Genomic DNA, 25,362 nt, shown 5'->3' with positions numbered 1-25,362 from the left:
ACCAGCAGTCCAGGAGGGACCAAGGCTTAAGCCCACACTTTCTCCACTTGCCGCTCAGCCCATTTGGGGCTGGAATTCACTTCCATCCTTTGCTTTGCCACCAGCCTCCAGCTTGCTGAGCAGGAGCCTGTGAAGTCCCCGTCTTGCTGTTGATGCTTGGCTGTACACTGGAATACGGACAGACTGGGATAGACAAGATGTACAGGAAAGGGGTCCACAGAAGCCCAGGTCCAGCCCTGCCTTTTACACAGGAAAGAAATGAGGCTCAGGAAAGGCGAGGGTCTGCCCAGGACCACAAATTGTGGCAGCAGCCCCAGGTCTCTGCCCCAGTCACCCAGGGCTCTTCTGGGTTCCCCAAACTCCCAGAGACCCCTGGTCCCGTGTACCTGCTGAGACCTTGGTTCCCCAGGGCATGCTGAGTGTTGAGGGAGAAAAGGATGGGGAGAATCCTCAGGAATGGGCTGGCTATGAGAGTGCAGAGCAAACTGAAGTGGGAGGGAGCGCTGTGGGTGGGGGCGATTCCAATCCTGTGGGGTCTGCCAGAGCCAAGCAGAAGCTGGGCTCAGACAGAGAAGTCAACTGCCCCAAGTCTGCCACGGACCCCTCCAGCAGTCACTGCTCAGGAAAAACACGTAGCAGACCCCAAAGGCCTAGGTCCTTGCCTCCAGAGACAGGGGACAGAGAGAAGGGAACAAGGGGGAGGTGAGGCCTCTGGGGGACATCCGGACTTCTATCTGCAGTTCCCCCTACTGTCCCTGCCCTTCATCCCAGAGCCACTGCCCTCATCCTGACCTCCACCCGCCACTGGACAGCCTCCTAATTCCCCTGCATCCTTCCACCCCAGCCTCAGAGGCTCCTTCCTGTACAAACTTATGTGTTCTGAAACCTATTTACTTGAGCTTGGAGGGAGCCCTGAGTTTCTACAACTCAAATCCCACCTCATCACTCATAAACCCTCCCCACAGGTCCCTCCCTACTCTCCAACCCTCACCCAGACCCCTACCCTGCCTGGAGCAAATCCCATTCCCTCATCCCCTCAGGCAGCACCAGCCTCCTGCACACACACTCAAGCCTACAGCATCCCACAGGGCCCCATTTGATCAACTTGCCCTCCAGAACTGCCCCTTGAAGGCAGGGAATCCTGAGGCTGTTTCTAGCATGGCCCAGGCCAGGCCTCCCAGGGAAAGGGGTGGGAGGTGGAGGCTGGGAATGGGGAAAAGGGGTGCAGGTGCTATTGGGGCTCTGGGGTCAAGGCTCGGGCAAGCAGCACGCTGCTGAGGAGTCGTGGGTTCAGGTCCCCATTCCTGCCTCTCACTAGCTACAGCCCTGCTAAGCTGGCTCCTGGGCCCTAACCAGGACATGCAAGAATGCGTGTGATGCTCACGTAGCCAGGGGGTGGCGAGTAATAAACAGGAGCCCTCACCCTCACCCCCTGGCCAGGACAGCTTTGCAGGCAAGGAACAGGCACAGGTAAATAAATAGCTCGTTTATTAGTAATATGTTACATTATTAAAGTGCATTGAGAAGAGGTGCAGGGGCCAAAGCTGGAAGGCCGCTGGCCCCAGCCCCTGCCCTGGGCGGCCAGACACAGCTGGAGAAGGGCCCAGCTCCCCACTGAAATGGATGGACAGGGCTGGGGGCAGGGCCGCCTGCCTGGAGAGTTTGGTCCAGGCCATCCCCACCGGAATTTTCACAGTTTAGCCTAAGTTATAACATGTCCTGAGCGAAGGTGGGAGGCTAGGAGCATGGAAGCACAGCCCCTGGGGAAGGGGGCTGAGGGGAAGGGAGGAGGCCCCCCGCCCCCCAACCCTCAACGCCAAGGGCAGAGTCCTGGAACCTCCCCCTGAGGACCCGGCTCGTCCTTCTAAATGAACACGGTGAACCTACGGCTCAGTTTTCTCCTTCATTCTCCCTTGTCTCTCTCACCCCACCCCCTCCCATAACTACCCCCAACACTGGGGGCTCCAACAACATCCCCCTCAGACCGGGCTCCCAGGGCAGAGCCAGCTCATGCCACTCTCCAAGAACCCATGCCCGTCTCCAGACTCTTATCTCATCCCCGGGAGCCTCAGACTGGGATCACCCCCCTCCCCAACCCATCCCTTCCCAGCCCCTCCCTTTCCCACCCCCCCAGCATGTAGTTTTGGTATTTTCATACAGATGCAGTCGGAAGTAGCTATACATGAAATAAGCCTAACATAAAAATAGAGCTTTTTCCGTCCTTCCGTCCGGAAAGCAAACATCCTTCAATAAACATGCAAGGCGGCTGTCCTGTAGGACCCAGGACCAGAGAGGGAGCTGCAGAGGACAGGGCTGGACAGAGGGTAGCCCTGGGTCTTCAGCAACACCAGCCATCCATCCATGAGAGAGGGAGGGGAAGGAGGCAATGTGGGTACCAAGAGTCCAGAAGGACTCAGGCCTCAGCCCCAGGGTCCAGAGATGGGGTCCCAGCTCTCCCATGGGCTCTTGGGCTGGGAGCATCGCTGCATTTAGTCAAGTTTGAGGGATCTGAAAAATATTTTCCAGAAGATAAAATCTTGGGTCATCGATGCCCCAGCTTCACAGTCGGTGCCCTCATTCTCAGCCCCTCACTATCCGTGTGCCACCTGGGGCCCAGCAGCCGCCTGCGGCTGGACGTCTCCAGGCCTGGCATCCTCCACTGGGTTATTCTGTCCCCCGGAAGAAGCAGCAGGCAAGGAGCTCCCGGGCCAGCCGGCTCTGAGTGTGAGATGTTCTAGTGCCCTGGGCTGAAGACGCCTGCGGCATGCCCAGCCTCGGAAGGCCCTAGTGGACCAGCAAGCTAAGAGTGAGTGTGGGCAGGACCCCCAGCCAGAGGGAGGCGGCCAGGGCACAGGCATGGCCCAGCAGGTGCTCAGCCATGATGCCATCCTCGGGCAGCAGCTGCCAGTGCTGAGCCTCGCGGAAGTAGGAGCCCTCCTGGGCCTCACAGAAGTAGTGGCCGTACTGCTGCGCCGTGAGGTTCTCGATGAACAGGATGCAGTTGGGGCTCTGGTGACCAGGTTCGCAGCTCTGTTCCACGTTCTCCTTGTGGCGCCATGAGTAGGTGGCGTGGCGGGATTCCATGGGGCAGCTCAGGTAGTAGCGAGAGTTCGGGGCCAGGGAAACCTTCTGCAGTGGGGCCTTGTCTGGGGAGGCAGGGGAAAGCAGCCATGAGGAGGGACCGAGAGCTTCCAGGGAAGGATGTGTCCTCCCCATAGACTGGGATCCCAGGACAAGGCTTCTGAATGAACATGGGGAACCCAGCCCTCAGCTTCCTCCTTTGTTCTTCCGTCTCACTCATCCCACCAAGAGGGCTCCCTTGGCAGGACTGTATCCTGCCCCATGTGCCTGGGGCCCACAGGACAAGGCCATGTCTCCCTCAGACCAGGACAATCAGGGCAGGGCCATACTCCACTCATTGGGCCACAGCCGCCAGCAGGGCCAGATCAGGTACCTGGTTTGGGGTTGGGACACTCCTTGTGTGGCTCGACTGGATTAATGGATTGCAGCACTGACCTGGAGTGGGAAGGACGAAAGAGGCTCAGCAGATACAAGGCTGCAGACCTGGCCCTCCTGTCCTCACCCCAATGCAGTTCCAGCAGAGAGGAGGGTCGCACCAGAAAAGCCCAGTACTGCCACCTCCTCCAGCCCAACACCTCCCCCTCTCCCATGCCCACCTTCTCCCAGGGATGAGGGATCCTGGCCAACGTACCGTTGGGAACTGTAGATGGAGACGCAGCGGCCCTGGTCCCAGCCGCAGTAGGGGTCTCTGGACATGAGGCAACCGTGGCAGCCCCCGCCATAGACTTCACACAGGTCCAGGGGCACCTGGCTCACCTCCCACTGGGAGCTCACATACAGCTTCCTCTGGAAGGACAGCAGGACTGCATCAGGCCTGGGCCCCACCCCACACTCAGTCCTAAGCATCCAGGCCCTAAGGCCTAGAACCTCTTAAAAGAGCACACAAATCACATGCAAAGGAGCCCTGTCCTCAGCTGCGGTCACTGCACAGACCATGGGATGCAGTGGGGGGAGGCTCACCCGCTCAGCATCCAGCGACATGGTCTGGATGGCAGCCGCGCGGCGGAAGGGCTGGATCTCCATGATGTTGAAGATGAAGCTGTGCTCCTGCTCCCCCGGCTCCACCACCTTGTGGATGGTGCCCCTGTCTGTGTGTGGTGGGCAGAGGATCAGTGGGCGGGAGCCCCACTGTGGGGCCGGGCAGCCTCCCTCTAGGCCAGGGAGGTGTGGGAAGTCACAGCTCAGGCAAGGGTCACGGGACTGGGGTGGGCAGGGTGAGGAGAGCGTGACTGGGGAGGAATGTGGGAGCCTAAGGGCAGCCCAGAACCTTCCAAGGCTGGTCCAGAGAGGCCATCCTGGGAGGTCCAGGGGTCCCTGGATACGGCCTCCAACATTCCCAAGGCTGCACGGGAAGAACAGAAACAGGAGCCCCACACCAGCAAGGACAACGTGGCTACTGTCCATGCATCACCTCATTTAACCCTCCACAGCCCTGTGAGGTAGCTGTCATCTTCCTCACTCCACAGATAAGGAAATCAGGCTCAGAAAGGCTAAGCCACTTGCTTAAGGTCACAGGGCTGATGAGCAGCAGAGACCAAGTTGGAACCCAAATCTGTCAGCGCCCAACCACTCAGCTGCTTCTACAACTCCCCTGTCTCCTGGACTCTTAGGGAATATATTTACTTTAAATACATTTTTTTATTTTGGAGTAATTTTAGATTCCCAGAAAAGTTGCAAAGATAGTACCGAGAGCTCCAATCTACCCTTCTCCAGTTCCCCCAATGTTACCATCTTACATAACCACGGTATATTTGTCACAACTAGGCAACTGACATTGGTGCATTACTATTAACAAAACTACAGACTTTATTTGGATTTCACTAGTTTTTCCACAAACGTCCTTCTTCTGTTCTAGGATCCAATTCAGAACTCCGCATTGCATTTGGTCTTAGGGGATATCTTAATTTTATAAAATCTGAGATCTAAAAAGGATCTTGGATTCTAAATCAAGAGTTCCCAAGGTCTTAGAACCGAGCTGCCTGCCTCCTAGACCAATGCTCTCTCTGTTCACAATTAGGGACCAATGGGCATCCTGACCCCTGGTCCTCCCAATCCTACCTCACCTGCTGCCCCAGTTTCTAGAATAGCCTACCTCCCTCTCTCCCTCCCTCCCAATTTCCCAGGGCATCGCCTGCCCCAAAAAAGCAGTCAGATGATCGCCTGCCTAGGACATTTCCTCTACATGTCTGTGATCCTCATCTGTGGACTCTGAGATGTGGCCAGATGCTCCTTGGGCCTGATAAGCCCCCACCCCAGCCACTGCCTTCACAGACATACTGCCCTGTACCTCCTTCCAAACCAGCCCCAGTAACAGCATCCCCTTGGCAAAATTCTCAGGAAAAGAGCCAATACTTCTCCTAGTTGTGAGAGCCTCCCATTCTCTGCAGAGGACTCAGAAAGCTCTATTTTTTAATCTATCCCCAATATGAATGCTACAGGCTCCAAAATGTGGCCTCCTGCACGGCCCTCAGAGAGAACCAAAACACCTTCCCTAATCACTCAAGTGTGCTCACCTCCCAAGTCTGCAGGAAGGGAATCCATGACCCAAGTCCAGCCGTCCTTGTCCTAGCTCCTGCTCCCAGTTCCGCACTGTGTGACCTCTCCTCCCCTGCTCCCCAGTGCCATCCCTGGCTGACCACAACAGCTGTGCCAGCCACTACAGAAGCCAAGCAAGGACAGGGGGCCCAAGGGTGCAGCTGGAATGAATGCGGGGTAAAAAGTCAGGGACTCAGGACCCAGGTCCTGCCCTGTGGCAAATTCCTCTCCCCAAGGCTTCCAGGAGCCAAACAATGGCGCTGGGGTTCCAGTTTCCTACAAGGTCACCAAAGCCGAGATAGTTCCAAGGTGAAGCAGCAACAGGAAATCACATGGGGAATGTGAACAACTGAGGATGGGTGCCTGGGCCTGAATCGAATGGCCCCGGAGGTGCTAGAGGGCCTTTCCAGTCTCAAGGAAGGCAGCTGGCATGGGAAACTGCCACGAACCCAACTCAGGACTGGCTCCTCTGTGTCCTGTGGCTTTTCCAGAATGCAGAAGCATCTCCCAGGGCATTCCACCCAGCTTCCCCCGGCGGGGCCTACTCCAGGGAAGAGGAGAAGCTGCCCCTGATCTCTGTGAGACGGCAAAGCCTCTGCCCCTGGAACTCCTTCCTCATGCCTAATTTGTGTCCCACCAACTCCTCAAATGTTTCCTCTCACCTGCACAATCCCAAAGACAGGCGCAGGGCCTGAATCCCTCATTCTGCCTGGCAGAGACCAGGATCCCTGTGGTTCAGGCCCCTCCTCCTTATTTGCCACCTCTCTTCCTACCATCTCCTTCCCTGAGTCAGACATCTGGACCAAAGGTGCACCTACCTTTGCTCAGATTCTCCAGATTTCCACCTCCAAATCCCAATGCTTTCTTTTCTCCCATCCCCCTTCCCCTCTTGGCCCTACCTCCTCCAGGAAGCTCTTCCTGCCTGACTCTTCCACACCTACACACATTAACCCCCGACAACTCTAGTCACTCAATTATTCCTTCCACATGTAAAGGTCCAACTAGATGTTAACTACATTATTCCTTATACCTTTCATGCCCATTTTTACAAAGCAAACTGAGGGTCCCGGGGTAGCCTCTCACCTGTAGTTAGGTAAAGCACATGATAGGTCTCCCCGTGGCTGGCTTGCATGCGGTGGACGACCACTTTCTGGTAGTGGTATTTAGAGTGGAACAATGGCGTCTTCAGGGGCCCCATAGGCTCCACCCTCTGCGCCACCTCTGGGTGACGGTCAGCCACCTGGAAGGTCTCTGTGGGTATCGGCTGCTGGTCTGGGAGGCACTGGGCAAGGAGAGCAGGCCCAGGTCAGTGGGGTGGTAGGAAGTGAGGCAGAAGGAGGACTGGGGCCTGGGCCACGGCTGGTGTCACGCTCACCTTGCCAGGCCGAGGGTTGGGAAGGCTTGAGTGGTAGCCCTTGAGTGAGGAGGTGCGGAAGACCTTGTCAATGTCACCGAGGGAATACACGCAGACGGCTGAGTAGTTCCTGCAGTGACATGGAGACCAGCTCAATGGGGGGCCCAGAACCCACCCATCCACCTCTACTCCCCCAGGCCAGCTCTGTGCCTGGCACTGAGTTACCAAACGCCCCTGAAAATGGGGAGGGATGGCGGGGAGGAAGGAGAGAAGGAGTTCAGCCTGATTTCTTTGTGCTGCAATCTAAAACCACAACCTTGTATCCTGTTACAGAATCACTGAGTCTAGAGGCCATCTGCTCTACCCAACCCCAAGGCAGGAGGAACCCCAACATGGGCTGAGCAGTTCTCTAACCCTCCCTGGGCACAGGCTGTGGGATGCTGATGCCCCAGGAGGCCAGACCCCCAACCCCTTCCCAGCTGGGGCGGCCCCACCCACCCAGGAACCACAGAGCAGGGTCTTGGCTTCCTCCACTCTGTCCCTAACTCTCCCCACACACACCCAACACTTTTGCCTGCCGTGTTTTCAATCAATGAGAATGATTAAGAAGTGTGAATTATCAGGCTCAGGCAGTGCCTGAGCGGGTGTAATAGCACCCAGCTCCCCAAGAGATGCTTCAGCAGCTTCCTCCCAGGCCCAGGGTCCACTCCGGGCACACACAGGTGGCGGGACACACAGGCACAACTGCAGTCATGAGTGTACATATAGGGCATGCACACACACCCATGAGTGCAGACTCACTCACGACAGTACACACATCGCACTGGCTGTCCCCCTACCCCACACCCAGCAACAGCCTCGCCTCTTGAGCCTGCAGCCCCTGCTCATGCCACACCAGGCAGGCCCTCAGCAGGGCCGAAGGCCTCCTGTCCCTACTGGACACTGAACCAATGCCAGCCCCGGCCCCAGGACAAGGGCCACTCACCATGGGTTGGAGAAAACGCCATAGACCCTGGTGTCTCTCCACTGGCCGCTGGGGTCAGGGAGCAGGAAGACGTCTTGCAGCCTGTTGAAGTTCTTGTTGGTGGCAGCGTCACTGCATACCAGCATGGCTTTCAGAAAAGTGTTCCACTTGGACACTGATAGTGAGCTTTCCCCACCCTGGTCCCCCTGGAAAGGTAGAAGTGAGAAGAGGCCCCTCAGCACCTGCCCGGGCTTCCCCACACCCTGCAGGAAACCACTGCCAGCAATATCAGCACCTGGGCCCAGAGAAGGAAGGCAGGCTGTGAGGGGCCGGGACCTGCCAGGGGTGCCCCAGGACTCAGGGCAGGTCTCCAGATGAGACTCCAGTCAGCAGGCCTGGCTGAGCCAGAGCCCAGGACCAACGGTGCTCGGGGTCAGGGCAGGTGAGAACGCCAGGTCCCCACAGAGCAGATGGACTCACACACACATTTACTGACTCACACACCCACACACATGGCACAGCACACTCACACAGGCAAAACACACACACACCCACACCATCACACTCTCACACGCTCACATGCCATCATATGTGCACAGGAGCTCAGCCACCTTTACCCACACACAGACACGTGACGCTCCATGTACACACAGCTACTCCCACAGTCCCAGACAGACTCACTCCCACATCCACACAACTTCTACATGCACACAGACACACAGAACTCACCCTCACTCAGACCTATTCACACACAGATATGCAGCCAGCAGCCCTCACACCCCTGCTCACCCTGCACAGCTGGGCCACACGGGACACATTGAGAGGAGCCTCGGGATTCTTGTCAGGATTGTCCTCTCGGAAGAAGTAGTAGATCTTGTCATCGTAAGCCTGGTCTTGGTGCACGATGGTGGCTTTGATGAACTGTGGGTCTGCCAGGGACAGAGGCGAGTGGGCGTAGAGCTGGGAAGCTTGCCCGGGAGACCACCCCAGCCCCGCACACTCCCCTCTCCTTCGGGTCTGCGCAAACCATGGCAAATCAGATCTGGAAGAGGACTCAGAACATCAGGTCCAACACCCCAAGGGGCCCTCGGCTCTGCACCTCCACCCCACACCTGTTTTGCCCTCCTCCTACAAAGATGTCATCAGCCCAGGAGCAATGACTTCATGCCTGGGGATTGAGGGAAGGTCCCTGGGGGCCCCTATGTCACTTCATTGGCAGAGCCCTAATGAGGAGGAAGTTGAGGCTGCCTCCACATGAACTCAGCAGAGGATAAACTTTGGTTCCTGGGGACCCTGCGCTGGGTCTGGGGCTCCCTCTGTTTGTGTTCCCAAAGAGGGCTGGGCCCATCCCACTGCTACACCTTGTCTGTTTCTCTGCCCTCAGCCAACCCTAACTCCTCAGGCCTGTACCAAGGTCCTGCTTTCCTGTATGGCCCCAGCAGCCCTCAGGGGGCCCTCCCAGAAACATCAGGCTCCCATCTGCCACCTTAGGTGCTCACACCTCCTGGTCCACCCTCAGCCCAGTCAGAGCCTGACTCACTCTGCATGACAGTATCACTGGTGTACAGCTCACTCTCGCCCCGGATGCGGCGGAACCGAGGGATCTTCCCATTGTATTCCTGCTTCCGGATGGTGGAATACACCTCGTCCCCTGGGGATAGTGGGAGGGGGGCATGAGTGAGGGCAGGCAGCTCCTGGAAGTCCCTCCTCCAGACACTGGACAAGGAGCTGACCACCCCTCTCCCAGCCCAGTTCAGAAGCTTCCCCGTGGGGCGCCTGCTCCAGCAATGCCCTACCTTCAAACAGAACCAGGGAGTTCTCATCCGGGCTGAAGGGGGCATAGCCTCTCATCTCGCCAAGTGGCACCACAGTGTCATTCACCTGTGGGAGATCCAGAGGGTTGGATGGTCACGTAATCCCACAGCCACTGCCTCCCATGATGGCCAGTTTCTCGGCCAGGGGCCCAATCCTCCCAGGGCAAGGGCAGCACTGGAGTCTCGCCATCTCCTTCCCACCATGAGGGGCAGAAGCCCACCCAGTAGAAGGTGAGCTAATCAGGCACATGGGAACAGCCTTCTCACCAGGTTCCAGCAGCTGGGGTGCCGGGCGTTGGTGCCACAGGCCAGCAGCCCCTCACTCCGCCTCTCCAGGAGAGTGATGTAGTTCTCGCAGTCCTGCCAGGGAAAGAGAGAAGGGAGGAGAGAAATTGGTTGCTGGAAGGCCCTAGCAGGTCTAGCACTAGGACCCCCAGGATCAGGGAAGAAGGTGTCAGAAGGGTTGAGCATAGGTGACAGCCTCCCAGGACAGCCCAGAGTGGGTGCAGCTGATGCCATTCCCTAAGCACAGAGGACCATGTCTCCCCATCAGTCTGGGTCTCACAGGGCAGGGCCATGCTTCCTTCCTCAGACCCTCAGGGTCTCCTCTCCCTTTACCAAGTGGCTCAGACCCCTCCATACTCCTCCTCCGACTCACCCGCTTATCCAGACAGGACCCCTTTGTGGAGCCAATGTTCACCTGGCGGAAGGGGAGAAGCATTAGTTCACTCTGCCAGGGGTGAGATGCCCCTGAAATGCTTTCCACACGGCCTCAGGATAAGCCCCAAAGGAAGCCACCATTATTCTCATCTGACAGATGGGCAACTGGGGCACTGAGAGGGTGAGTGATCTGCCTGAGGTCAAACAGGGTCTCATATCCAGAGCTGAGGCCCAGAGGGTTCAGAAGACCAGCCATGGGCTCTGAGGCCCAGCTTCCAGCCTGGGCTTTCTGTAGCAGCGCTGCCCAGCTGGCTAGGCCCATTAGCTCCTGTTTTTCTCCACACCGCCCCAGCTCCCCACTCCAATCTGGACTACCTTTAGGGAGCCTCCCCCAGGAGCCATTTATAGGATACGGAGGTGGGGGCAGTTTAGGAAGAGATGCCAGCTCCCACGGATTCCCTGAGGCCCCTCGGCAGGGCTAGAGGGGAGATAAGAGGGTGGTGGGGCATTGGGGGAGAGAGGCTCACCGTGCGCACAGATGCATTCTTGCCCTCGGGGAAATCAAAGAGGTAGACCTTGCCGCGTCCTCCCACCCACACGGAGGAGCTGCCTGGCTCATGGAAAAGCACCGTGTGCGGCTCAGTCTGGCCAAAGTCCACCCGGTCCTGCCCTACATGGCCTGAGGAGGAGATAATTAGTAGAAACATTGAAGCCAGGTCCCAAGAGAGAAGATTCTGGGTCCCCTCCACATGGCACACCAGAACCTGCTTGACAACCAGTGCTTTGTGCTCAGGGTCCTGGCAGGGCCTCAGACAAGCTCTGGGCGGGGGTGGCACCCAGACTCAGAGAGCCAAGGACAGGAGAAGTAAGAGATCCTCTGGTGGGCTCCAGCAACCAGCTGTCCTCACTTATAGCACAGCCCCTCCCCTAGTGTGGCAGCCTCTCCTTCCTTCACAGTATGTGTGACTTCAGAATGGGGCATGATTTAGGGACCTCTTGGGGGAACAGACCCCCTCCTCTGGCACACACTCTTGAGGGGCTGGGCTCTGGCAGGAGGACCAGGGCTCCTTGGCCATGCTCTGGGGGGCTTTCCGTTGCCCTAAGCCAAAGCAAGTGGTGCCCCCCAACCCCGGGCCTTTCAGCAGGCAGCAGGGCCTCCAAGCACTCCCCTTGGAGTCCAGGTTCCGAGGAATCACAATACTCAGAATCCCTTCTCCTCCTTCAGGAATCCCTCTCCAACCCCTCCGGGCCCGTCCCCAGCCCCTTAGTGAGCACTAGACTAGAGGAGGAAAGGAATCTCAACATCTACTCCCTCCCATTTCACAGATGGGAAAACAGAGGCCTAGGGAGGGGCAGCCCAAGGGCACACGGAAGCAGATCAGCAGCAGATCCTGAACCAGAGCCTATGCTCCTGCCTACCAAGCTGGATTCTGCTCCATGGCCCACTCTGGCCTGGTTTCACCCACGGAGATGTTAGCTCTCCTGGGAGTAAAGATCAGCTCTCCCTCCCCAGCAACTCTGGGACGGGGGACCTTCACAGAGCACAGCCTGGGCCTTTCAGCAGAAGGGCTGACTGGAAAAATTTTCCCCAGAAAAGAAACTGACTGCAGCCACTGTCTCTGGGGAGATGTCTCATCTCCAGTGACACTACTGAGGTTGTCCTGGTTGTAGGAGTAAATTATAGGGATGGGATGGCCTGTGGCTGTGCCCCCAGCAATCAGCCACAGCCAGCATCTTCCCCTCTGACCAGCCGGGGCCTCACCCAGGAACTGGGTCTGACCACTGTTTTTCCAGTTGCAGGAAACTCTGGGGCAGCCAGCTTGGCAGTGACACCCAAGCTCCAGTTCTGACCAAAAAAACTACCATTTCCTCAACTCTGCCCCCGATCCCTCTTACTCCCATTGGAGCCATATTGATTCTGCATTTAATGGGGGTATGGAGCAGCTGGACCACACACTGCGCAACCACACCTTCATTCTTTAAGAAACATCCCTTCACGGTCAGGTCACCCCTGGAAGTGAGCATTCTTCACCTCTTCTGTGGCCTGGTGCACTGTGCAGAGGAGAGTGCTGAGGTACCCTGGGAGACATGCCAAGGTCACATCAGCAGGCAGGACAGATCAGCTTGTCCAAAGCTGGAGTATCAGCTCTCAAGAGCAAGGTAGGCCACAGAGAGAAATGCTGAGCTCACTGTCCTTGGGTGGTGTGGTTCTCCCGGTGCACATCACAAACAGCCCAACTGAACAGCTCCGGGGATATCAGCCCTCCCTGGCCCCCAAGCCTCCCTCCCTGTAGGCCCCGGATGTGCAGAGCAAGGGCTGAGAGGTACTGGCACTTCAGTGGGAGGGAGGGAGGGCGGGAGGGAGAACTGGCAGGTCTTGGGTGCTGCCCTGCTCCCCCTCCCTTCCTGGGATAGAATTAGAGTGCTGGGGTCACAGACACGGTATTCCCAACTCAGCTCCCATGACTCCCCTTCCACCCACAGCCCAAGCTGCAGCCACCATCCCCTATGGCCCAGCCTGGGATCCAGACAGTCTGCAGCCCCAACTCCCCTCCCGCTCCCCTCCCATCCCCCAGTAGCCAGCCTGGCGGCCAGGAAAAGGTGCATGTCTGCATCTGGAGATGCTGGGCTAGGACCCGAGATCCATAGCCCCTGGGAGTCAAAGCAGAAAAGTCCCAGCCGTCAGACTATGCTAGCCACCTCCATCAGTCACCTTAGCCCCACACCTGCACCAAGGCCACAGGCCCAGGTCTCCAAGGGGGCCAGCAAGGCCAATTTGGTACAACTACTCAAGGGGAAAGAGGCACCAGATAGGACCCTGGGCTGGGGGGTGGTGCCTCGTCTAGGAGTTGCAGGGCTGTTGAAGAGAAGAGGAAAGCAGTCCTGCCCTAGGGAGTCGAGTCTGATGGCCCCTGATGGCCGAAGGCATGGCTGGGTCCTGGAGAGTAAGGTCTGAGGGGGAGGCCTGGCCCTACTCTGGGAACACATCTGAGGGGTCAGACAGCCGCACCACAGAAAGCTTCCACAGCTCCCCAGCAAAACTGTCTTAGCATGGACCACAGGGCTGCCCACAAAGTACCTGCTGAAGACATGAAGGGAGGGTGAGGGCTGCTGGCCCCTGGTTAGGAGCTGCGGCACTAGGGCCAGGACAATCCCATGCGGATCTGCAAGCCTGAGCCCAGTTCCCTTCAAACCCTAGCCACAATGGCTAGGGTGGAGGAAGGCAGGGACTGTTCATCCCATTTTGCAGGAAAACGAACAGGAGCCCACGAGCCTCCCGTGACCCCCAGGTTCCTGCCCTTCCCAGCTCACTTCTTAGTGATGTATATGGGCTAGAGGGAATGACACCAGCTCAGCCCCAGGACAAGGCCTTGGCCCATTCTCCACCCCAGCCCCGGCCTGGGCTCCCGCACCGCCCGAGGCCCTCAAAAGGCCTGATTGTGCCCGGGAAGTGTCGAGCAGCAGCAGCTCGATGAATACATGAAAGGAAGCTTTGTTTAGGTTGGCAGGAGCGGGGGCTGGGGGCTCAGGGACAGGAGGGCTGCCTGGAAGTGAAGGCAGCACCAAGCCATCAGGGACAGGCCTCGAGTCTCTGCGCAGGCAGGGGCTGAGCGAGGCCAGGGGCTGCCCCTAAAAAGGCCAGGCCAAGGGAGTATGTGTCATATCCCTGAACATTTTCTTTTTGCTGCTTTATAAACTCAAAGAGAGAGGAGAGGTAGATAAAAGTTGGATGGGCCCAGAACAGGCGGGGAGGGAACGCCAGGCAGGGGACACAGCCTGAGCAAAGGTAGGGAAGGTGGCTGTACAGAGGGCAGAGGCCATGCGCTGCAGCCTGGCACAGTCCTAATGAGAGAAGAATCGGGAAGGTGAGCTGAGGCCCACATGTGATGGGGGAGGGAAGATGCAGCCTGTCCAAGGACACACTGACCCACTGCCCATCACTCTCCCCTGCTGCCTGAACTCTACGAGCAGGGCCAGGAGTGGAAAATGCCTCCCCATCCTCTGGCATCCCCCACCTCCTGGCTCCCCCTGCTTCCCATCCTGCTTGTCTAAAAGGAGCACCGTCTGGCACCGTGTCTCCCCCCTCACTACCCAGCCTGACGCATTAGTGGCTGACTAAGTGGTAGCTAAAAGCTCCCAGAATAACCAGGGGTTCAGGCAGGGGAGGGGGCTAGGGACACATGGGGAGGGCATAGCCCAGAGGCAAGCCAGGCACAAGACAACCCACCCCCCACCCCATGTGATTCCGAGCCAATCCTCGCTCCTGCTGAACCAAGAAAGCACATTCAGGCTGCCCCGTACCCAGCCGGACTCCATAGTTCCCCTGAGTCCCATTTCTCATGGTGGCAGGGCCAGCAAGGCCCAGCTCCAGTCAGATAGGCGAGCTGCAAGGAAGGCTGGATTGTAGGAGATAACCTCCACCAGACATAGCCCTGGGGCCGGGTGCTCACGGGGCTCTGATCCCATTGGAAAGAATGGGGCCTGACTCCTTGGGGCCCCTACCCTTGATCACCACCCCAGCAGCTGACCGACTGTGGCAAGTCTGGGCCTCTGGGGTGCGTTTCCTAAAGCAGGCCTGCCTGGTGGAGCACGCTTCCTCTTCTCATTCACTCTGGTGCTGTCACCGTCTGGCCCGCTGTCCCCATATTCTTGTTGTTTGTGAAAGAGGAGTGCAGCTCCAGGGGAGGGCAGAGTGGGAGGTGTTGTTGCCCATGAAGGAGCTGGGTCCCATGCTCTGGTCTGGCAAAGCCAGCCTTGCAACCTGACCCACTGACCCAGTGGGCCTTGAACGCTAACCTCAAGGAGCCCTTTGAAAGTGGGCAGAGTCAGGCTCTGAAAATGGCAGGAATGTGGGCACCCCCCCCCCCAGAGAATGCCTAAGTCAGGCAGTCAGAGAGGCCCCGGGCCAAGGAGCAGAAAGCAGGCCGACCTCAGGTTGGAGAGCCAGCACATCTGGCAGGAGCCTCCTCCCACAGTTGTGCCCCCACCCCTGCACTGCCAGGCCTACCTCACACCCTTGCCCAACCACATGCCTGGCAAACAGAGTAGAGGGAAGGCCCACATGATGCCCAGGAATTAGCCTGCAGCCTCTCCACCTTTTGGAATCCCACATCCACATGTCAAGGTGGAAGGGAGAGGATCCGAACAGTCATTGAACTGAAGGACATGGAGGCCAGAGAGGCTGTACCACTGGCCCAAGGACACAGAGCAAGGGAAGCTCCAAGTTTCCAGTACCCATTACCCAGCTGCTTCTCTCCAGGATCACATCCTGGGCTTCCTGGAGGGCCTCTGATTTGCAAAAAGCTGTATATTCAGCCTCTCCCTACTTCCCTGAATCATCCCTACTCTACCCTTCCCTCTCTTGCTCACTAGGTGCCGAGTCACTAACCTGATAACTAAAGGGAATCACCCGCCCACCCACCTTCCAGGTGAGGCCCTGTTCTCCCAGGGGCCCTTAGTGATCAAAGCCTTAAATCCAAAGGAGTGACTAATGGTGGAAGTGTAGGTGCTGTGCATGTCAGAGTGGTAGAGGAAACCCTTCCACTAGGGGTGGGAGTACAGGAACAAATGTTTCTGTCTCTCCTGATATGGCCAGGAAGAGGGTGTGAGAAGCCTGGTTTCCAGGGTGGCACTGGCTTGGTGCTAAGGACAGGTCATGGATGCAGGTGGGTCCTGGCAAAATTCAGGCAGGATTAGGTTCTAGATTAGCTAGCTGCCTGGCAAGGGCAGAGCCTGTGTGCTGGTGCAGGTGGTGGGGCCTCGAGATAGCACTCAGCTCATGGAGGAGTGAGTAGTCTACCTTCTTTATGAGCCATGAGAAGAGTGAGCTGTGTGCTGGGCCAAAGGGGAGTACCCTCCCACCCACCAAGGTCAGCTGTGGGTGGGAGGGGAGTATATCTCATGTGTGGCTCAGCCCTGACTCCAAGAAGTCTCATTATCTCTTTGGTGGCCGGACAGCTGGCTGGCTGTGATGGTGACTGAGACTGGGCCTTCCTGGGTTCACTTTCCTCCTCTGTGGTTTAGCTGGGTGTGAGCTGGGGTGGGTGCTGGTACTTGTTTGGGCCTGGGTTTTACGACCCACCAGGATTCTTGAAACAAATCACAAAACAATCAGGGTTAAGTCCATGGGTCTTTCTGAGAAAGTGTGACTCTCTGAGTGCCACAGAAGTCAGTCAGTTTTCTGGAAGTGGAGGCAGCAGAAAAAACTGACACTCTCATCTGCTTCCACTGACCAGCCCACCAAACCCCCAGCCACCCTGTAAAGAAGGCAGGACAACCTGTATTGCCGTTTTACAAACAAGAAAACTAACGCCCCTCCAAGCCACCAAGGTCTGGATGCTCTCCCCACGGCACCACTGTGCTCAAAGGACCAGAAGAAGGTTTGGCTATTGGGGAGACTGTCTGGGGCAAAGTCCTGGGGAGAAGGGTCAGCGTGGAAAGCAGTGTGATGAGGGGCTGTCCTGGGCAGGATTCAAGGACTCAGGGAAGGAAGGCCGGCAAGGAGGCCCTGAGCCCAAGCCCAGGGAAGGCCGGAAGCCCAGGACAAACACCATGTCCTGTCCACCTTCCGGCTGTTCTCCAACCCAGCAGGTTCCAAAAGCCCCAGAGTGGGGCCGAAGTCAGCTGGTGGCTCCTTCAAAGCAGACAATGGGTAGCGGTGCAGGGCCTGCCCCTGGGCCCAGAGCCAGGGCAGGGGTGGGGGAGAGGGCAGAGGATGGCTACACCACCCCAAGCGGAGGGAGGGAGGCAGGTGGAAGACTGTTGAGAAACAGAAGGTTACCCAGTCTTAGCCTTAGCCTGAACCAGCAGGGGAGACCGAGCAAGGGCAGCCAGCCAGCAAAGCCCATTAGGGAGAACTGGCAGGGGCTGGGCTGCCAGGGCTGCATTCCATCAGAAACCAGAGATGCCAGAGGAGGAGGAGGAAGATGATGACGACGATGATGATGCCCCTACCACCCAACCCTTCCATCGCATTTACTACGTGCCAAGCACTATTCCAAATGAGTTTTAGATATATTAACTCAATCACCACTGAACTCTCATGAAGTAAGTTCTTTTATTATCCCCATTTTGCAGATGAGGACCGTGAGACACAAAGAAGCTGAGTAACTTACCCAGCATTACACAGCTAGTAAGAGGTGGAGCAGAGGTTCATACTCAGGCAAGCTGACTCCAGAATCTGCGTTTATAACATTGTATTCCAGACATGGGCCCTTGGAGGCTTCCAGGCCAGCCATTCCCAGACAGATGAGGAGACCAAGGCCCACAGAGGGTAAAGCCCAGTTAGAGGCTACTTGGCCAATGAAGGCCTGACCTCTGCCCGTAACACCCTGAAGACAGTGTGTAAGTGAGCAAGGGTGTGCAGGCCCAGGTGAGTGTAGTGAATTCCTATGCTTTGATGTTGCCCTGGCATCCGTTTTGAATATAATCTGGGCTTTCTTACACCAGAAGCAGGGCTGTCACCCTTGACACCGTTTCTAGCTCCCTGCCCCCTCCCAGTTCCTCAGTGTGCGCAATCCAGATATCTACCATAGACAGTCATCTCCTGGTGACTGCTTCCCTGTGGGACAGCTACATACAGCCCATTTAACTGGTCCTGCTGACCCCACAGCCCGCATGGACTGTGCAGACAGGCCAGTGACCTTGTCTCAGTCACAACATGACCTCCTGGAACTCATGACTGCTCGCTGTAAACCCACCAATTAAAATTCCCTGTGGAGGCCAGGCACCGTGGCTCACGCCTGTAATCCCAGCGCTTTGGGAGGCTGAGGCGGGCAGATGATTTGAGGTCAGGAGTTCTAGACCAGCCTGGCCAACATGGTGAAACCCTGTCTCTACCAAAAATACAAAAAAATTAGCCAGACATGGTGGTCTGCACCTGTAGTCCCAGCTACTTGGGAGGCTGAGGCAGGAGAATCGCTTGAACCCAGGAGGCAGAGGTTGTAGTGAGCTGAGATCGCGCCACTGCACTCCAGCCTGGGTGACAGAGTGAGACTCCATCTCCAAAAAACAACAACAACAAAACAAACTCCCTGTGAAAAACTTGTTTGAATAACACCTTGGACCCCATAAAGATGCTGGCCCATGGATCCCTCCACCCTGCACGTGCTACCTGACCTCCACGTGTGTGGCCTCAGGTATGCCAGGTATCCCTCAAGACCTGTTAGTAACAAAATCTTTATTTCCACCTGTCTCTCTCTTAATCATGGAAGGGGTGCTCTCCATCTTAAAGATCCTAAGTTACAACAGTGGGGCAGGAATCTTCTCATGGTGCGGCGTGGGGCCCTGGTCCTAAGTGACTGATTAGGAAGACAAGTCTCTCAAGATCTCTGCTCAGAACATAAAGTACTCTGTGGGGCCGGGTGCCATGGCTCATGCCTGTTATCCCAGCACTCTAGGAGGCCAAGGCAGAATGATCACGTGTATCCAGGAGTTCGAGGCTGCAGAGAGCTATGATTGCACCACTGTTCTCCACCTGGGAGACAGTGAGATCCTGTCTCTAAAAAAAAAAAAAAAAAAAAAAAAAAAAAAAAAAAAAAGTACTGCATGCTCTGAAGCTGACCACAGTGAAGGGCAGAGTGTGCTCACCAGCCAGGTCCCCACCCAGCCAGCCCTGGCAAAACACTCACCTCTACTCCTCAGCTCAAGGACCCACCATGGCTCCTATCTGCCCATCCAAGCAGGGCCCAAAACCTCAGGGCAGGGCAGTCAAGGCCCACCTCATTTCTGCACAGCTCTGCCATGGCTCATTCCCATCTCTGCCCTTTGCTCCTGTTCTCCGTTCCCTGGATTGACCTTTCCCCTTTTCTCTGTGCACATGGATCTTACCTGTCCTTGAAAATCTAGCTAAATCCCTTGGATCCAGGAAGTATTCCAGATTCACTGCCCGTACCTTCAACCTTGTACCATAAACCATCTGGCACTACCATCTTTGCTCAGATCATGCTGTCTAATGGGATTTCATCTGGCCTGTGGGGTCCTGAAGGTGAGAACAAGGCTTCCTCTTGCTCCATGTCTTCCATTGCCAGGGAGCAGCTCAGACAATGAAGAAAGGCAAGACTGGGGCAGGCCAAACTCCCATGCCAGAGGCACAGGTATCCTAGAACAGATGCCTGGGTCACCAATGGGGTGCAGAAGTCATCAGAGTGACCTTCCTTCCTCGACAGGCTGGGCCAGAGCTCCTGCCTCAGCCTCCCAAGTAGCTGGGATTACAGACGTGCGCCACCACACCCAGCTAATTTTTTTGTATTTTTAGTAGAGGTGGGGTTTCACCATGTTGGCCAGGTTGGTCTCGAACTCCTGACCTCAAATGATCCACCTGCCTTGGCCTCCCAAAGTGCTGGGATTACAGGTGTGAGACTCTGTACAAACAACAATATGAATAGTTGTCTGTGCTGTCCTCTGCCCCCACCCTATGTCCTTGCCCCTAGCTCTAGCCTGGCTCCTCCTCCTCCCCCAGGAAGCCTTCTTTGATTACACCATCCCACACTGACCTTTCCTGCTCTCACCTCCTGTCACAGTCCTAGGCTACATCTGCAGGTCATTCCTGACTTCCCCAGGGGTCCACCCTACTTCACAGGCAGAAGACCCACCTCTCCAGGAATGTGGGGGGCTCCCCAAGGGCAAACCCAGGGCTTCTCTTCCTGACTCTCCCCCAGAGGAGCTGAACACAGACCTAGGCCTGCTGCCCTCCATGATGAGGAGTTACCCGGGGGTGCTGGCACAGAGCCCAAGCCTCTGGCTGGAAGCATGGGGTGCAGAAGGCATGGCAGGATCAGCCTAATCCCAGGCTGTCATGACAGTTAAAACCAGATTAGCCCGAGCTGGGACACAGATCAACCTGTCCTTGGCACCCAAGGCCCAGACCACCTGAGGAAAGACCAGAAGGGGTATATGGAGCTGGTCCAAATCCAAGGTCCTGAAGAGAGGGCACTGATGGCTGGTGCGGCTCCTAGAACAGACAGCAGTGGGGCAGGAAGAGTCTGGGCCCAGCTGAGCTAGCTGAGGAAAAAAGACACTCAAGGAGCTCCCAGCCTGGGACAGAGTATGACGGCAGACAGAAAGCTGGAAACAGGCTGAGAGCTGGTGCAGAAACAGGCTCAGAGGACTCAGCCCCGGTCCCAGCTCTGCCTGTCTCACTGGGTAACCTCAGGCCAGTCCCTGTCATCTCTGAGCCCCAGTTTCCCCATCTGTGGAATGTTTGGCTGGCCCAGCTAATCTCTGACATTTCTTTTTGACATCCTAAGCTAGCGCTGTCAGGCTGTGTGGGTTGGGGTCATCCAAGAAGGTCCCTCAGAAGAACTGAGAAAGAACCAGCAGCCTCCTTTCTGGGCAGAAAGGAGGAGGTAAGTGCGGTACAGAGAGGAGTGGGGTGCAGAGAGGAGTGGGGGAGCCAGGGAGCAGTGAGGGAAGAACCATGGGAGTCCAGGAGACAGTGGGGCCAGGCCACTATGTAGGGCCTGGGGAAGGCGGCAGCTGTGTGCCGTGTGTTCCAGATGGGATGCAGCATAGGGACGGAGGTCCTCCAGGAGGCTGGGCACAGTTCTGGAGAGACGGTAAGGCCAGGGCCAGGGAGAGTAAAGGGCTTGGAGAGCCACCCCATACTATTCGGGGCAGAGAGTGGACAGTCCCTTGAGGCCTGGCTGGCTAGAGAAGGGGGAACCCTGTCCTCTGAGGAGGCAGGGCCCAACAAGCCGGCTCTCCATCCCCGGCTTTCTTTCTAGCCTGTCTGGCTCCCTGAGGACAGGACAGCTGGCCATACACCTGGTGGCTGGCCCTTCCTGCAAGGGTACGGAACCCTGGCTCCTCTGAAGGCAGGACAGGTTAAGGGCCCCTTCCTCCCCCAACCATGGATGAAGGAAGGCTCCTGGGGCAGCCACGCTGGGCCAAAAAAGGAAATCAAGAGAAGTGGAAACTTTTCAGCGCAGAGCTGCCGACCAAAGCGGGGGAAGCGCAGTCAATCTCTTGTGACAGAGCCCTGTGAAGCTGGGGGTGGGCAGGCCGTCAGCCAGTGGTCCATCCACTCCCGCTACTGCCCCCTGAGGGCTGCCAGACCTGCCCCCTAGGCTGAACTTCACATCCCACCTTGCCTGGCCCTCCTCAAAAAACAGAGCCCAGCTTTCCCTGCTTCCCCCAGGGCCCCACCCTCAGCCCAGATAGTGATCTATCCACGCAACCCCCACCCCGCCACCTCCAGGCTCCTTCCATCTCTACAGAGGAAGAGCAGGAGAAGACAGAGCTGAGGGACAGACTTTCTCACCTGGAGACTGTCCTGTGGTCAGGAGTCAATGGGGAAAGCCGTGGTCTCCCTGGACCCAGCCCCAGCCTCCCACCAGGGAGCTGTGACGGGGCTGTGGCCTTGCCAGCACTCGAGAGGCCTTCCCTGCCTGCCACGGCCTTTCTCCAGTGGATGCAGCCTTCCTCCCCACTGCTGGGCCAGCCATAGGATGACAGGCAGCCCCTCACCCATGCCCAGCTGGACAAGTTTCAAACTTTTCGGAAGCCCCCAGGCCCAGGCTGACTCAATACCTCCTCATATGGGGGCCCCTCACATGGCTTCTCTCCTCTCTGTGGTCCTTGCTGTAAATTCTTGGGTTTAAAATCCTATTAAGTGGGGTGCTTCCTCCCATTCCTCCCCACCCCCAGCTGACTCACTCCTCCTGCCATTTCAGCTTGCTACCTCTTCCAGGAAGCCCTCCCTGATTGGGAAAATTGGGTTAGACATCTCCTCAGTGCCCATAGCTGCTCTCTATTACACATTCTATTGTACCTGCAGGTTTATCTGCCCATCTCCATCTACACTGAAAAGTCTACAAGGGCATAGAACCATCTTGTTCCATGATCTCCAAGCTCATCATCACCACCGGATCCCCAAGGTCAGCCCCAAGACCGGCACAAGGTTGGCCCCAGCAAATGTTTGCTGAGTGAATATGTCCACCCTTGAGGGCACAAGCTAATGAGCCATTTCCTCCAAATGATCCTCAGCCTTTGGCCCATGAGAGAAAAAAAAAGGAAAGAACATGAAACTTAAGGGTTTCCCCTGACTTCCCAGGTTTCAATTTCTCCTCTAGATTTCTGGAAATCTAAGATTTAAACAGGCCACCACAGACTCCGTCCAGCCCCTCCCATCCCAGAGAGATAGAAATCCTAAGACATTAAATCTCAGACAAGGATAAGCCCCCTCCCCTACCCTCTTTGGGCACTTGGGGAAACTGAGGTTCAGTAAAAGACAAACACTTGCCCAGAGTCACAGAGCAAATTAGGTCACAGCCTGAACCAGGCTCCCGACCTCCCAACTCTCTCCCCTATACCACCGTCATCCTTGGACCTGTGCCAGCATCCATTCCACCAGACCTGCTCTCAGAATCTTCACTGTCCAGGACAGAGGGGTCACAGAGCTTGGTAGGAAGCTCCTGATGACCTCACCATGCATTTCTTTCGGCTTAGGAAACTCCCCCTCTCCTCCGGAGAATTGCCCCCCCACCATGAGACTCTGCAGAGGAAGTTCACCTTGAAGGTGATGAACACATCTAAGTCCTCAAGGGGGCAAGGATTTCCACTGGAAATGCTGATGCTTGGGGAGTCCCAGATGTGACCTCATCCCCTGGAGGAGGTAACAAACCTCCTGCCCTGGGGAGCAGCCCCAGAATGGCTCCCCAGCAGCCACCAAGTCAACAATAACATCCCATTGTTTAATAGGACAAAAGCAAGGGAGGGCAGAACCAGCTGGGCAGGTGGAGACTGGGGATGTGCGCTCTGTTTCCCCATGGACAGGCTGGTTCACCTCTGACCTTGGGGTTCAGGACCTTCCATGCCTTCTCTACCTCCTCCAACCACTGATAAAATGGAAGAGGGGTGCACAGCTTACACAGGCATGCCAACCTCCTTTTAAGCCCCAGCCCTCACCTGCAATCTACTCCCTTCCAGTCGCTGCTTGCAGGAAGATCAGGACCACACATGCACATCCTTGACTGGCCCATGTGTCAGCGACAGCCCTTGGGAGACAACCCCTAGAGCCTTTCTTGCTCTGGCAAGCTCTAAGGGTCAAAGACAACTGCGGAGCTCAAGGGCACCCAGCAGGTACATGATGGCCCATCTCTCTCCCTGGCGTGAGCTACACTGTGCCAGACTTTCATCAGGCTGCAGAGGCAGCAACCTCCCTGATCAGTGCAGGCTGGGCCCCTCTCAGAGTTCCCTGCTTTAATCTTTCTCTAGAACTTGGGGATCCAAGCAGCAGAAAATAAAGAACTTTCCATACCTATTCCAGTCCCCACAGCTGTCCTGACTCAAAACTAAAATCCCCATCTATGCCTCACAGAGAAACGGCTCCAGAACCACCACCATCCCTGATTTTGTCATTCCTGGATACCACCATACTCCCACCCACCCACTGGCAGACAGAGCTCTAGGCTTCCAGCAAGACCCCTTCTTACCCTATTCCTGGGTTTGTCCTACCCAAGCCCATTCCTGTCCGATTACCATGTGTCACCCCACAGGAGACAGGAGGCAGCTGTCAGTCGGGCACACCATCACCAGCTGGTGGCCCTGGGGGTGGGGGGCAGGTGAATGGCAGGGCCTGTCTGGCCAGTGGGGCACCTGGCACTGGTGAAGGAGACCACAAACTGTCCTTGGACAAGACTGGTGAACGGTTGGCAGACCCCAGCCAGTGGGGTTCAACAGTGCATTAGTAAGCAGAGGGCACAGCCAGTGTGGCTACAGCAGTGAACTGCGGGTAGGGGAGGTAGGCCATGGAGCTGGGCTGGGAGCTTCGAAAAGTGGGTAAGAGGACAGAAAGCAGCTTTAAATAGCCTCAGGGTGGGAACTAAGTGGCCAGGATGGGATGTATGCATTAAGTGCTAAGAAGCAGGTGTGCATTAAGTGGGGTGGGGGTGGGGGGTCATGGGAAGACTGTGGGACAGGCAAACAGAGCCAAAATGCAAAGGGTTTGATGCAGGGAAAGATTCCAGAACACTCAGACATGCCCATTTGTCCCCTCCAGAGTGCCCACATGCTATGATGTCCAAGACAGCCAAGGGGACTGAGGGAAGGCAAAGCTGCTGGGAGGGCAAAGGAAGGTGGGGCTGGAGCTGGGATTGCAAAGTGGTGTGCAGGCCTCCTACATGCACAGGCGGCCAGAGCTCTAGCAGGGCTGCTCGGCTTCCTCCAGGAGCACCTCAGGCTGGGTAGCCGAGTTGGTCCCCAGAACACCTCATTCATAGTCCCTGAACCATCTAAATCCTTCTCCCCTCCCTAACCCAGAACCTCGACTAGTCCTGTGCCAGATCAGAGCCCCTGCCTGCACCTAAGCACCCACACTGCTCAGTGACCTTGGGCAAGTCACATTCCCTCAGCTACTGCGGCAGTTCGGGCCACTCGTTTTCCTGTACGTTTTTTTTTTTCCCCCTCTGCTAATAATACCTGCCCCAGATAATGCTCAGACTCCCGCAATCCCTGCAAACTGCCAAAGGCATCAAAAGGCTCCCGGTGGGGCCAGACCCGACCAGTCCCCCCAGTCCCCACCGCGACTCCCTCACCATCACCACAGGGGGGCCGCAGACACGCCAAATTTGGGGACAGAGCCGAGTCGGCCTGGGGGCTGGGAGGCATTTGTGTGCAATGCAGGGGAGGGGAGCTCAGTTCCTCACGGCAGAAAGCCTCAAACACCCGCCTAGCCGGCTTTCTGTCCCATAGTACAGGGTCTAAACTGAGATGCCTTGGGGGAGACTCTGGTCCCCCAGGTTCTTATACCTACCCTGGCCTAAAGTCTGCACCCCCGCCCTAGATCCAATGCCTGGGGGTCCCAACAGTCGTGCCCCACCCAACGGACACTGCCCCCCAACGCTGGAGCCGATTTCTGGTGACAACTGCCACGTGCAGGCAAGGGGGGAGCGGCCGGTGCCGGCACTGTGGAGGCAGCGCCCTGGTACCCCAAGCCCCCGCACCACACCACGTCC

At 56.9% G+C, this 25,362-nt stretch overlaps 1 protein-coding gene across 3 annotated transcripts in view; it reads right to left on the bottom strand.

Annotated features, from left to right (window-relative positions):
- Positions 1 to 1,471: 1,471 nt before the first annotated feature.
- The window catches only part of SEMA7A (semaphorin 7A, GPI membrane anchor (John Milton Hagen blood group)), a 25,247-nt gene continuing 1,356 nt past the window's right edge, over positions 1,472 to 25,362 (bottom strand). For 2 of the 3 annotated variants that reach the window (XM_011932906.1, XM_011932908.1), the window contains exons 2-14: positions 10,936 to 11,087; positions 10,407 to 10,448; positions 10,016 to 10,108; positions 9,731 to 9,815; positions 9,475 to 9,585; positions 8,724 to 8,863; positions 7,956 to 8,140; positions 6,992 to 7,100; positions 6,700 to 6,898; positions 4,042 to 4,169; positions 3,713 to 3,867; positions 3,455 to 3,516; positions 1,472 to 3,146 (exon numbers count right to left, since the gene is read on the bottom strand). In XM_011932906.1, the coding sequence (XP_011788296.1) occupies positions 2,785 to 3,146; positions 3,455 to 3,516; positions 3,713 to 3,867; positions 4,042 to 4,169; positions 6,700 to 6,898; positions 6,992 to 7,100; positions 7,956 to 8,140; positions 8,724 to 8,863; positions 9,475 to 9,585; positions 9,731 to 9,815; positions 10,016 to 10,108; positions 10,407 to 10,448; positions 10,936 to 11,087 (1,823 nt within the window). In that variant the 3' untranslated portion in view covers positions 1,472 to 2,784. The remainder of the gene's footprint in view (positions 3,147 to 3,454; positions 3,517 to 3,712; positions 3,868 to 4,041; positions 4,170 to 6,699; positions 6,899 to 6,991; positions 7,101 to 7,955; positions 8,141 to 8,723; positions 8,864 to 9,474; positions 9,586 to 9,730; positions 9,816 to 10,015; positions 10,109 to 10,406; positions 10,449 to 10,935; positions 11,088 to 25,362) is intronic. The other variant, XM_011932907.1, reaches the window with a different exon arrangement.

This window comes from Colobus angolensis, unplaced genomic scaffold, assembly GCF_000951035.1.
Source record: "Colobus angolensis palliatus isolate OR3802 unplaced genomic scaffold, Cang.pa_1.0 Scaffold99, whole genome shotgun sequence".
NCBI lineage: Eukaryota > Metazoa > Chordata > Mammalia > Primates > Cercopithecidae > Colobus > Colobus angolensis.
Note: the sequence above shows the minus strand (reverse complement) of the source record. Positions and strands in the feature narration are given on the sequence as shown.